Source organism: Chenopodium quinoa, unplaced genomic scaffold (assembly GCF_001683475.1).
Source record: "Chenopodium quinoa cultivar QQ74 unplaced genomic scaffold, ASM168347v1, whole genome shotgun sequence".
In the NCBI taxonomy this organism is placed as follows: Eukaryota; Viridiplantae; Streptophyta; class Magnoliopsida; order Caryophyllales; family Amaranthaceae; genus Chenopodium; species Chenopodium quinoa.
This window is the reverse complement of record NW_018742484.1, coordinates 5,404,819-5,417,284: the sequence shown is the minus strand read 5'-3', so window position 1 is coordinate 5,417,284 and position 12,466 is coordinate 5,404,819. Positions and strand designations below refer to the sequence as shown.

Sequence of the window (12,466 nt, the reverse complement as noted above, 5' to 3'; positions counted from 1 at the left end):
CTTCTTTAAGAGATTAAAGTGAGAACCCAATGGAGTGGATGCTGGTTTAGCATGCACCATGGAGAAGCATTCAAGCGCCTTCTCAATGTATCTTCTTTGACTAAGATACAACACACCCACACTCCTATCACGAATAATCTCCATACCAAGAATCTTCTTGGCTTCACCAAGATTTTTCATGTCAAACTCACTAGACAACAACTTTTTCAAGTTGTTAACCTCAATCATATGCTTGCAAGCCACCAACATATCATCTACACATAAGAGAAAGTAGATAAAGGAACTACCTTCAAGTTCTTTGAAGTAAACACAACTATCAAACGAGCTCCTTGTGAACTCATGTGTCAACATGAATGAATCAAAACCATTTCCTTGGAGATTGCTTCAAACCATACAAGGACTTTACAAGACGGCTAACATGATCTTCCTTCCCTACTACCTCGAACCTTTCTGGTAGTCTCATGTAGATCTCTTCCTCTAATTCACCATGAAGAAATGCGATCTTCACATCAAGTTGATGTAGCTCCAAGTCTTCAATAACTACCAAAGCAAGCAACACCCCTATGGATGAGTGTTTCACAACCAGTGAGAAAACTTCATGAAAGTCAACGCCTTCAATTTGTGCGAAACCTTTTGCAACTACTCTTGCCTTGTAGATAGAACCGCCCGATTCCGGTATACCTTCCTTCTTCTTGTACATCCATTTGCACCCAACAATTATCTTGCCTTTTGATGCAAAACATAGCTCCGAAGTATTAGTCTTGCTCAAAGATTTCATCTCTTGCTTCATGACTATCAATCACTTGTCGGCATCGGGTTGAGACATTGCTTCCTTAAAGGAGCATGGATCATCATTATTGGTCTCAACTTGACTTGCAATGGTGAGATCATATTGGACATAATCACACTCCTCAATGTATCTACTTGGAGGCTTGATTGTTCTTTTTGCTCTCTCTTCGGCAATGGACTTCTTTTGGGCTTGTGTTGTTGCTTCAAGAGGTCTCCTTGGAGAAGGACCATTTTCATGATGTGGATGCTCATCATTGAGCTCCACCTCCTCCTCAGTATCATGGTGTGTACCTACATCATCATTACATATAGAAATCTCCTTTTCAGGAGCAATCATACATTTTTCATCAAAGACTACATCTCTAGAAGTTATAACTCTTCTAAATTGGGTACACCATACTCTATAACCCTTAACACCTAAACCATAGACTACAAATATACATTTTCTAGCTCTAGGTTTAAGTTTACCATCATTTACATGAATATAAGCCAGACAACCAAATATTTTCAAAGTAGAATAATCAACGGGTTTTCCGTACCATACCTCTTGTGGTGACTTAAAGTTAAGGGTCGAGTGAGGAGAGCGATTCACCAAGTAACAAGCTGTTGATATGGTTTCCGCCTAAAAAGATTTCCCCATGTTTGCTTGTGAGAGCATATATCTTGCTCTCTCTAGGAGAGTTCTGTTCATTCTCTCCGCAACCCTATTTTGTTGAGGTCTACCCACACAAGTTCGATGCTGCACAATGCCTTGTGAATTTCTTTTCAACAAACTCTAGACCATTATTGGCCCTCAAGGTCTTGATTCTTTTCTCGGTCTTCTTCTCAATCATGGTCTTCCAATCAAGGAAAACATCAAAGACATCATCTTTATGCTTGATGAAGAACGACCAAACTTTCCTAGAAAAATCATCAACCATAATGAGTAGATAATTACAACCACCAATAGAAGAAACTTTAGAAGGACCCCACATATCCGAATGAATGTAGTCAAGTATCCCTTTGGTGTTGTTAATTGCGGGTGAAGCTAACCCGCTTGTGTTTGCCATACACACAATGCTTATAAAGGCCAAGGCTTCCAAGCTTTAAGCTTCCAAAACGACCTTGTTTACTAAGATCCGACATACCATGCTCCCCCATATGGCCAAGTCTCAAATGCCATAATTTGGTCTCACTATCACTCATAGTAGCCGTGGAAAAATTTGCTGAGCCAACCATGGTGGATCCTTGCAATGTATACAAGCTACCCACTTTTAAACCTTTCATCAACACAAGAGCACCTCTCACAACCTTCAAAACTCTACCTTCCACTAAGCACTTACACCCGTTTGTGTCAAGGGTGCCAAGAGAGATCAAATTCTTCTTTAGCTCCGGAACATGACGAACTTTAGATAAGGTTCTCACAACCCCGACAAGCATTTTGATGGCGACCGTCCCAATTCCAATCACCTTTCAAGTAGCATTGTAACCCATGGTGACATTACCTCCATTATACTCCTCATAGGAGCTAAAGAGATCCTTGTTGGGGGTCATATGAAAAGAGCAACCCGAATCTAAAAGTCATTCATCCTTTCCCTAGAATTTCCCATGAGTGGCAACCAAAGCACCACTATCACTATCGGTGTCAGCATAACTAGCTTCGGTGGTATTTTGTGAATCTTTGCCCTTTTTGTTCTTAGCATCACCATTCTCCGATTATTTCTTTGCCACTTCCAACACTCCAATTTTAATGTGGCCCTTGATGCGACAATAGTTGCAAGTCTTGTTACGGTTAGGGTTCGATTTCTTTTACTTAGACCGACCCTTGTTCTTTCCCCATTACCATTACTAATAGAATACCCCTCACAAACAAACCATAATTATTGGAGTTATTAGATGATTTAGAAATTAATTGATTATCAATTAAGTCCCTTTGGAACAAAGCATCTCTAACATCATCTATACTCAAATCGTCTCTACCATACACTTGCTTGTAAGAAGGTGGTAATGAACATAACAAGTAAATAGCAAGATCTTCATCATCCAATGTCAAATCAATATTTTGAAGATCCGTGACAATCGAGAAAAATTCATCTAAATGAGACTTAAGTAAATTTCCTTCCTCAAGGCGAAGATCCTAGAGTCTACTCTTAAGTAGTAGATGGTTGGTGACACTCTTTGCCATGTAATTAAAGAGACTCCAACTTCGACCATAGATCCTCCGCGGTAGCTTCGTTTGCAACTTCCCTCAATACTTCATTAGAGAGGCAAAGTTGTATAGCCGACAAAGCCTTCAAATCTATCTCTTCCCACTTCTCATCCGTCATAGTTAACGGTTCTTCATCTTTCCCATCAAGAGCCTTGTGCACACCATTTTGTATCAAAATGGCTTTCATCTTTAATTTCCAAAGGCCAAAGTTAATTGATCTATCAAACTTCTCAATATCTATCTTCATTATTGGCATGAGTACTCAATACTCAAAAACAAGAAATCAAAACAATCAACCCCAAAACAACTTAAGCTATTGTTACCAATTGTTATGAAATAGGACCTTTTGGGACTTTGAATTTGATTGTAATAACAATGTAAGTTGAAATGAGAAAGCAATTAAAATGCACAACTCAACAACACTGAATTTATAGTGGTTCACTCAAATCCACTTTAGGGGAAGGGAGATAGAGCTTTTATTACCAACTTCAATATAGGAAAGGAATTACAAGTCTTACAAGAGATGAAGCTATGTGTGTTAATTCATAACGTGGTTGTTCATCCACTTCACATAAGACGATTTCAGAAGAAGAAATATACAAGGCACCTATGTCACCATATTTGCATGTGTCCCTAAAATCAATCAAGTAATCATGACATTAAAGTCATTATGGCATGCAAGACTAGACTACTAGGCATCATTATGACCCAAAAGTGATCATGACATTCATAACTTAGACTAGTCATCACATGTACAAATTTACTGTTTCCTCTTCAATCAAGTCGTAATCGAACCCCGATTACGAGTCACACAATAACAATTACCAACAATTACTTAGATCTACGTTTAGCATATCGGTGCCCTCCTTCGGCGATCATCTAGATTCGTTAGAAGAAGATAAAGTTGGGAAGACATAATGTATAATTGCTTTTTTTTTTTTTTTTTTTGAGAAAATAATATTTAATTGCTTCATTAAATTAAGTATACTAAACAAATCACATAGTCATCAACAAGCAAAAGTAAAAGTTCTATAATAAAACACGTGTCATTACCAAAGCCTAACTTTGCGGTCTCAATTGGTAGGTGATGTAATAATTATTACACAAATGATTTCTCAAAATTGTTATAAACCACAAAAATATCTATTTTCAACAATTTTTCCCTGTTACAGGAAAATATAATATTGAATAAATAAATAAAAATAAAAAAATAAATATCCTCTCTTTTACATTTCCTGAAGAATCTCGTTGATTTTCTCTCTCCTAAGAATTCTCAAATCTTCCTCCAATTTAGCAGCAAACCAGGTTCCTCTCTCTTATTCCGATCTCTTTGTAAATATAATATATAGTTTTGGATAATTATAAACTTTAGTTTTGGGTATTTAGATTTGATTACTGGAATAAATATAATTATTTTGTGTATGTTTTGCTGTAAATATTGTTGGGGTTGAGTGTTGTCAAAGAAAAGGTGAAGAATTTGAGCTACCCATTTCCTGGTTTGGGGTTTTTTAGATTGCTTAGGTTAATGGGTTTTATGGGTATTTGATTATTTTTGCTATTAGAGGTTGTATGCTGTAATTTACAGCTTTGATTTGTTTAGCTTCATAAATTTGTTTGAACTTCATTAATTGTTTAGGTTTTATTGGTCAATATTTGGAATTATAAGGTGAATTAAGCTTAATTTGGTGTATAATCATTACACATAGATTAGATTTTACAAAGGGTAAGGGAGAAGAGGGGAATTTGTGATTAGTAAGCTGATTAAGTAAGTTATTGATTGGTGAAGATGGTTGAGGCAATTGCAACTGCATCTCTTCTAGGCTACCGGCCGCTATATGGCGGCTGGGGTTTGGGGGATGCTAATTATAGGAGAAAACCTATTGAGAATGCCCGGTTTCCGGTGGAGAGGTTCATAGGTGGAAAGATGGCTTTGAATCAATGTTTATGCAAGAAGAGAGTTGAGAGGGTAGACATGAGGTCAAGGGGGTCTATTGTAGCCCTTGCAATGGAGTTGACGAAAGAGGCTTATGCTTTTAAGGAAAAGGATCGAATACCACGAACTTGGAATGATAGAATTGAAGTTGACACTGATTTAAAAACTAGCATGTGGCCTCCAAATAATAGGGCTGATAATCCGTCTTTGCATAACCCTTTGCTTCGGCTTGAAAGGATGGGTTGTGGGTGGCTAGGTGCTATATTTGAGTGGGAAGGGGTTATAATTGATGATAATCCTGATCTTGAGAAGCAGGCTTGGCTAGCTCTTTCTCAAGAGGAAGGAAAGACACCTCCCCCGACTTTCCTTCTTAAAAGGATAGAAGGGATGAAAAATGAACAAGCAATTTCTGAAGTCCTCTGCTGGTCTAGAGATTCAGCTGAATTGCGAAGGTTGGCTTCTAGGAAAGAAGAGATATATCAACGATTACAAGGTGGTATATATAGCTTGAGATCTGGGTCTCGGGAATTCGTGGATGTGCTCATGGCATACAAGATTCCAATGGCGCTTGTTTCTACCCGTCCAAGAAAAACATTGGAGGCTGCAATTGGAGATATTGAACTTGAAGGGGTGTTTAGTGTGATTGTGGCTGCTGAGGATGTTCATAGGGGTAAGCCTGATCCTGAGATGTTCATATATGCAGCACAAAGTCTAAAATTTATACCAGAGAGGTGCATTGTCTTTGGAAATTCAAACCAGACTGTGGAGGCAGCCCATGATGCTCGAATGAAATGTGTTGCTGTTGCTAGCAAGCATCCTGTTTATGAGCTTGGAGCTGCGGATTTGGTTGTCAGACATTTAGACGAGCTTTCAGTTGTGGATCTAAAAAACCTCGCTGCTGTAGAATCGCCTGAATTTCAGGAGCCAGAGTTGGAGATGGAGGAAGAAATCGAGGAAGACAGGCATTCATCCAGGCCAACTGGAGTGGATGATATCTTCTGGTAGCACACTCAAAATGTACAGTATGTTGTCATCTATTTGTTGGTAAAAATATTGGTTTCTTTTCCTTTTGTATAGAAAATTAGGACAAAAAAGTAGAATTTAGGGGTGGTCTGCATTGGACTACCTTTGTTACTCTTATGTATGTGGATTATGTTCAATATACGAGTTTGTTACTTCAATTGCTCATAATATTCAAGTTTGATGTACTTCATAAATATGTATTTTTTATTTTCTAAATTTATCTTTAGAAACATTTTGTTATGTAATGCATCATCAAACAATAGAAATCTGATAGCTTTGATATACTCTATTCCATTTTCCATTGAGTTTCTGAATGGTTTAACTTAGTGTCGAAAAATATGATAGATCAACTGCAATAAAGCTTCAATAGCTAAATAAAAACTTTGACGGTATTAACATACTCATAGAGTCATAGTTTCATATATAGAAATGTCTGTCCTTGTTTTGATGTGAAATATATATTCGATTATATGGTGACTGTCTATAATTTGCTGTCAATATTTATGCCATTTATAAATGTCGAAGTACAAGGTATATAGGTAGAAATATGTGAACTGCTCAGAAGGATAAACTAGCTGTGAGAGACTGATCCAAGTAGAAGATATGAAGCCAATGAGATTGTTAAAAGTAATAGAAATGCCCAGCTTCAGGTCTTTGCCAGTGATCTACCCGATGCCCAGGAGTATACTTCAGGAGGCAAAGCCCTGCCATTGCTCATATAATTCTGCGGAACACCACATACATCGGACACATCAATATGCTGGTAGTGATGGCGGCGATTGTTCTGGTAACATTGGTTTTGAGCTGCAACTTCATTCTCCTCTTCGCATATAGGTAAACGATCAAATGATGCATTCATAAAAGTAGCAGCCATAATAACCACAGGACCGGAGGCAATAAGGGCACCCACCACTCCCCCACCTACGACCTGCCCCTGTGGGCCTGCCAAGTAAACTGTTAGACCTGTGAGACCTGGTGGTGCAACTGGTGGTGGAAGTATGGATCCGAGGAGAGAGAGAATCTCGAATCGACCATGGAGGGTTACAATGGCATTAGGGCCTTGTGATGAAGGGTGCCTTAGAGTAACATTGGTTACATACCCTGTACCACTTAGTATGCAAACTCCTTTCTGCTTCTTACGAGCAAAGGTGATCAGGCTTTCATTGACATCGCAACCCGAGCTTACCTCCATAGCATGGGCACATAGTGTGTTCGGGCTCTCCCTCGTGATGATAATTGGCGGTTTAGGCTTGTTCTTGGACCCAGCAGGCCTGCCACGAGGCCTCCGGATTGGCTCTCCATCAGCTGTTTGGGCTGTCAGAGGCACCGCTTTTGGTACCTTCGAAGGGATTAGGAGTCCTCTTGAGTCCATCCCTGGTTTCTGGTGGCTTTGGTCTTTGACACCATTTGATTCAACTGCATGTACAGTCATGTCGATGCTTCCTGCCATGCAGATGATTTTTGAACTCTGCTATAAAGGTATTACAACAAAGTAAAATGGATGATCTGGAGAAGTTTAATGTTGGGGGGTTTAAGTACAGAAATTATGGGATAAATTAAGCAATAGGAAACTGGAAAAAACCGAAAAGAATGATCAAAGATTAGGAGAGAATTAAGTTTCACCAAACTTGTAGATTGTCTTTTTTATATCTTGGTTATACCTGCAAGAGATTCTCATGTCAATTGTGTTTTCTCATTAACTTACCTTTTTTGCATTTAGTTGGTACCACCATAAATCACATAGTATGCCTAATAATATCACAATATCAGTCCAAATACTTCATGTAGCATAACCAAAATCATTGTAACAACTGTATTGTGGTTTGTTCAATTTGCTAGTTATTAATTATAATTCCATATCATTACACAAAAGTGATTTCTGTGACATATCTAAAAGGGATTTAAGAGTGAATCTGTGGATGAATAATAAAAATTGCAGACTGCAGATGGATTCACAAAGAAATTTCAGACTGTAGTGTGGCTGTTCGAAAATAAATATTACGTTAAATACGGGTGTGGGCCGCACCCGCCAATCAAGAGAGAGTGTCCATTTTACAAGACCAAAGGAGGTTTCATCCCAAAACCATATGACAATAGGAGGAGTAGTCCCTTAGCCTTATAAAGTGTTCGACTCTCTCTTCTTTTCTCAATGTGGGACACTTACATGTGTTATTTGGTAGGATATACTTCAACACTCCCCCTCACATGTAAGGTCCCTTTTAACTCAAGGATCACTTGATCCAATACAATTGGGCCCAGAATACTTAATGTCATTAAAGGTCCCAAACTTTGGACCTGGCAATATACTCAAGCCATTAGAGGTCCCATATTGTGGGCCTGGCTTTGATACCATGTTAAATACGGGTTTGGGCCGCACCCGCAAACCAAGAGAGAGTGTCCACTTCACAAGACCAAAGGAGGTTCCATCCCAAAACCATATGGCAATAGGAGGAGTAGCCCCTTAGCCTTATAAAGTGTTCGCTCTCTCTTCTTTTCACAACGTGAGATACTTACATGTGTTATTTAGTAGGATATACTTCAACAGTTTCAGATAATCAAACGTTTCAAGGATTCTGGCCCTTTGTGTATTTAATGTTTTGTTAACTTTCTCTGTGAGACTAATCACAATACTCAGTTACATATAGTACGTTGTGGTTGAAGAATTTGAGCATCATAGATCTTTGTTGCTGTGAACACATTTAGCTGATGCCATTTGTAACGTTCTATCACGGCTGCCTGGACCAAAGTGAGTCTGTTTAACGGGCTTGGTTGGAAAATTATAAGTTGGAGTACTAGGTTTAGATAATGCCATTGGTAAGGTTGCCTTGAAGATGCACCTACTGGAGCACACCGTATCACCATGTGTATCAGCACATATTGTGTTTAGGCACACACTGCTCCATGAAATCGGGTGTACGATAGGTCGTATAAGATTGCAAATTTGCAATGAACCTAGTCCTCAAATGGACGTCTTAGTTACTTCCTTAATTTGTTTTACACTTATAAATGACTACTCTTATCGTTTTAAGAGCTCTATTTGACTTCTTAATTTTGAATTTTGAGGGCATGAACTTTTCTTCTACGACTCTACGTCCTCCATGATGTAAGCCTATATCTTAGTTTTGGACTATGACTTCAGTAAGTTAGTAGTAATCATAATATCATGTGATGCAAATGACATGTATTATTACACATTTACACACATGAATTTGCTTCAGAAAGGATCAAATTTGATGGTGGCATTTTAATCAAATCAACATTGATTTATTAATGAGAGTGGGGGATAGCTCAAGTGGTTAGAGCTTTCCTCCCTCTCTCAAGAGATCTTGGGATTGATTTGCATCATCTGCCCTTGTGGCTCTCTAAACACAAACAAAAAAAAAAAAAAAAAAAACATTGATTTATTAATGAATTTAAATTATTTTTACTAAATTGAATTTTTTTTTTTTTTTGAAACTTATTCTCTATATATTGTTATTTAAAGTTATTGATTTTTACAAATTAAAACTAATTTTATTGAATTGAAATTGTTTTTGCTAAACTGAATTTATTATTTATATTACTGAAATAAAATTATTTTTGCTGAACCAAACTTATATTACTGAAACTATTTTTTTACCGAGTATTCCATTCGTCCCATAATAACTAACATGTTTGACATTTTTCTTGAAAAGTAGATTGAAATAATACAACAATAAAGAAGAAAAGTAGAAAAAAATTAAATTTAACGGCTATTTCACCAAATGCCACTGAGCAATTGCAAAATTCACCAAATGTCATCAAACTTTTCAAAATTCACCAAATGTCATCGAGTTTTACAAAAATTCACCAAGTGCCATTTATGGCTGACAACCGTTAGTTGACCCCACCACTTGCCATGTGTCACCTTCTAATTGGTCCGTTTTTTAAAAAAAAAATTAAACAAAAACTTATAAAAAAAAACACCACCCTGCCGCCACCTTCCCCACCAACCTGCCACCATTCACGCAACTCCCCTCTCCCCCACCCCTGAAACTGGCCAGCCGGCGTACAACTCACCCACTGCCGGTCGACCACCTCCTGTTACCTAGACCTCCCCTTACCCCTCGCGCCACCCATCCAAATGAAACCCTAACTTCCGATCACCCTAACCTGTTATGTAGCCCAATTCCACCCCTTCCTAACCACCGCAGCCAACCTCCACCACCAAAAACTCCCACAAATCGCAGCAACCCTCTCCTTCTCAAATAGCAGCTAACATCAGCCTTGCTGCCGTTCCCAATCCTCGCACCAACAATAAAAGCCCCGCCGCATCACCAATTCCCCATTTGCGCATCAAATCATAGCCAACGCCACCAATTACCACCAATCCTCCACCCCTAATCAACAATTTGCCACCAATTTCAACAATTTTGCCCTCAACCGTTAATTTTGTTGAGATTCGTGATTGCCGGTGATGGGCCTAATGCGTCAAGCTAAAGAACAGAGCAACCACATTAAAGAAGACAAGGGACCCCACCCACATTATCGACCACCCCACCCACGAAACCCCAATGGTGGTTTAGAAGTTGGGAGGTTTTCAAGCGTTTAAAGGGAAAGGGTGCGGTTTCGGGATAGTGGAGGAAGGGGGGTGGGGTTTTGGATTTTGTGTTTAAAGCTCCGGTGGGTCGTGACGGGGGAAGAGGATGGGAAAGGGAGGAGGGCTGGCGGCCGCTGGCACGCTTGCCGTTGCAGGTCCCGGCGGTAGGGGTTCGGGGACCGGCGGCATGGCTGGGGTGGTGGCTGCTGGGGTTTGGGGATTTTTTTTTTTATTATTATTATTATTATTTTAAATTTTTTTAATTTTTTGTTTAATTTTTTAAAAAAAACGGAGCAATCAAAAGGTGACACGTGGCAAGTGGCACTAGGTGAATTTTGCAATTGTTTAGTGGCATTTGGTGAAATAGCCGTAAATTTTAAGTAGTTCCAATAAGCTATAGAATTTCTCATGCATGCTTTTGTCAAAAAAAAAATGTCTCATGCCAATGTCCATGTTAAAATCTATCACCCATGAATTTTTATTGGTTTATAGACTTGAAAAGAATAGTGGTATAGAAGTCATTTCTCATCAAAAAATTAAAATAAAATGTACTCCATACAATTTAAAATTTCCAATAACGCCCATTTCTCCAACAACAATTTATTTATTTATTTATTTCAAAATAAATGTCCCAATACAACTTTTGCACTATTCAAAAGCAACACTTTGACCTTCGTTTGCGCTTTATACGTAAAATTAAATTCGACTATTAATTTATTTTATTTTTGAGAGGTTTCGATTATTAACTTTTTATTTTTTTTTTTAATTTTTTTGGTGTTTAGAGAGCCACAATGAGTGGGGATGAGAATCGATCCCAAGATTTCCTGGAACCAAGAGGGTACCTCTAACCACTTGAGTTATCCCTCACTCTCATTATTAACTTTAATAGTGAGAGTGAGTAAGTTAATCCCTCACTCTCACTATTAACTTTGATAATTTTTAATACCAGTAGTTAAAGACAATATAGATTAAAATTTTACATTAACAAATATACCGATCAAATGAAAACTGAGATCATATGGAGTAACCTGGCGTCGTTGACACTCGAGTGTACTATGAAAAGTTGAAAACCGTCATTGAATAATGTTTGTACAAATGTGACCTTCTCCCGTGTCTACTCTCAATCGTTCATTCGCTCGCTTTATAAATTTATATTCGACTTCTTTCTCCTCTCTCTATCCACCACTCTCTCTCCACCTTCCTTGCTTCCTCTGTCATTGCACTACTTGAAAAAATAAATTAAAAAAACAACCTTAGGCTACTTTATTCTTATTCTCATCCATCAATATCCCAGGTAATTTCTCAATTCATGTTTTTTAAGGAAAAATTCATGAGAATAATCCCACCTTTAGGCCGTTCGTTTTTAATAATCCAACCTTTCGATTATTTTTTAATAATCCGACCTTTGAGTGCCTTTAATTTTTATTGGTCCCATTTAACCTGAAACCGGTTGAAGAGGTAATTTTTTTTTTTTGGTTTAAAATACACGTGTCATTACATAATTGGTCAAAAAAAAAATTAAAAAAACCCAAATAATTTAGCCACCATCCCCACCACCACCCAAACCACCACCCCCACCACCAACCAGCCACCTACTCCCTATTCCCCTCCTCTGGCAGCAACCCCCACCACCGACAGCAACCAAGTCCCCCATGGATTCCAGCAGCCTCAATTCCCCTTTTCCGGCCAACTAGTCCCCCTTCCCTCTTTCCGGCCAACACTCGAAAATCCTCGCAACTCCAACCAATGCAGCCACCACCCAAAACACTGCACCTCCTCTCTCAGCCCACGCACCTCCACCCTGCGCAACCAATTAGCCACCAACCTGCAACAAACAACCACCAATCAGCCAACCTTCTCACGCACAACCTCAAGACAGCAGCAACCCCATTACCGCCACTTCCAAACCCCTGCCACTGCTCTCTCTCTCCACCTCGACATCAGCCAGCAACAACAATTAATCCACCCACATCGA

At 38.7% G+C, this 12,466-nt stretch overlaps 2 protein-coding genes across 2 annotated transcripts; one reads left to right on the top strand and one right to left on the bottom strand.

Annotated features, from left to right (window-relative positions):
- Nucleotides 1-4,024: 4,024 nt before the first annotated feature.
- Nucleotides 4,025-6,173, top strand: LOC110719522 (5-amino-6-(5-phospho-D-ribitylamino)uracil phosphatase, chloroplastic-like). Its single transcript, XM_021898474.1, has one exon. The coding sequence runs from the start codon at nucleotides 4,764-4,766 to the stop codon at nucleotides 5,913-5,915; it is 1,152 nt and encodes a 383-aa protein (XP_021754166.1). The 5' UTR covers nucleotides 4,025-4,763; the 3' UTR covers nucleotides 5,916-6,173.
- Nucleotides 6,174-6,269: 96 nt separating this feature from the next.
- LOC110719523 (AT-hook motif nuclear-localized protein 16-like) lies at nucleotides 6,270-7,637 on the bottom strand. The gene has a single exon (XM_021898475.1). The coding sequence runs from the start codon at nucleotides 7,381-7,383 to the stop codon at nucleotides 6,580-6,582; it is 804 nt and encodes a 267-aa protein (XP_021754167.1). The 5' UTR covers nucleotides 7,384-7,637; the 3' UTR covers nucleotides 6,270-6,579.
- Nucleotides 7,638-12,466: the final 4,829 nt, after the last annotated feature.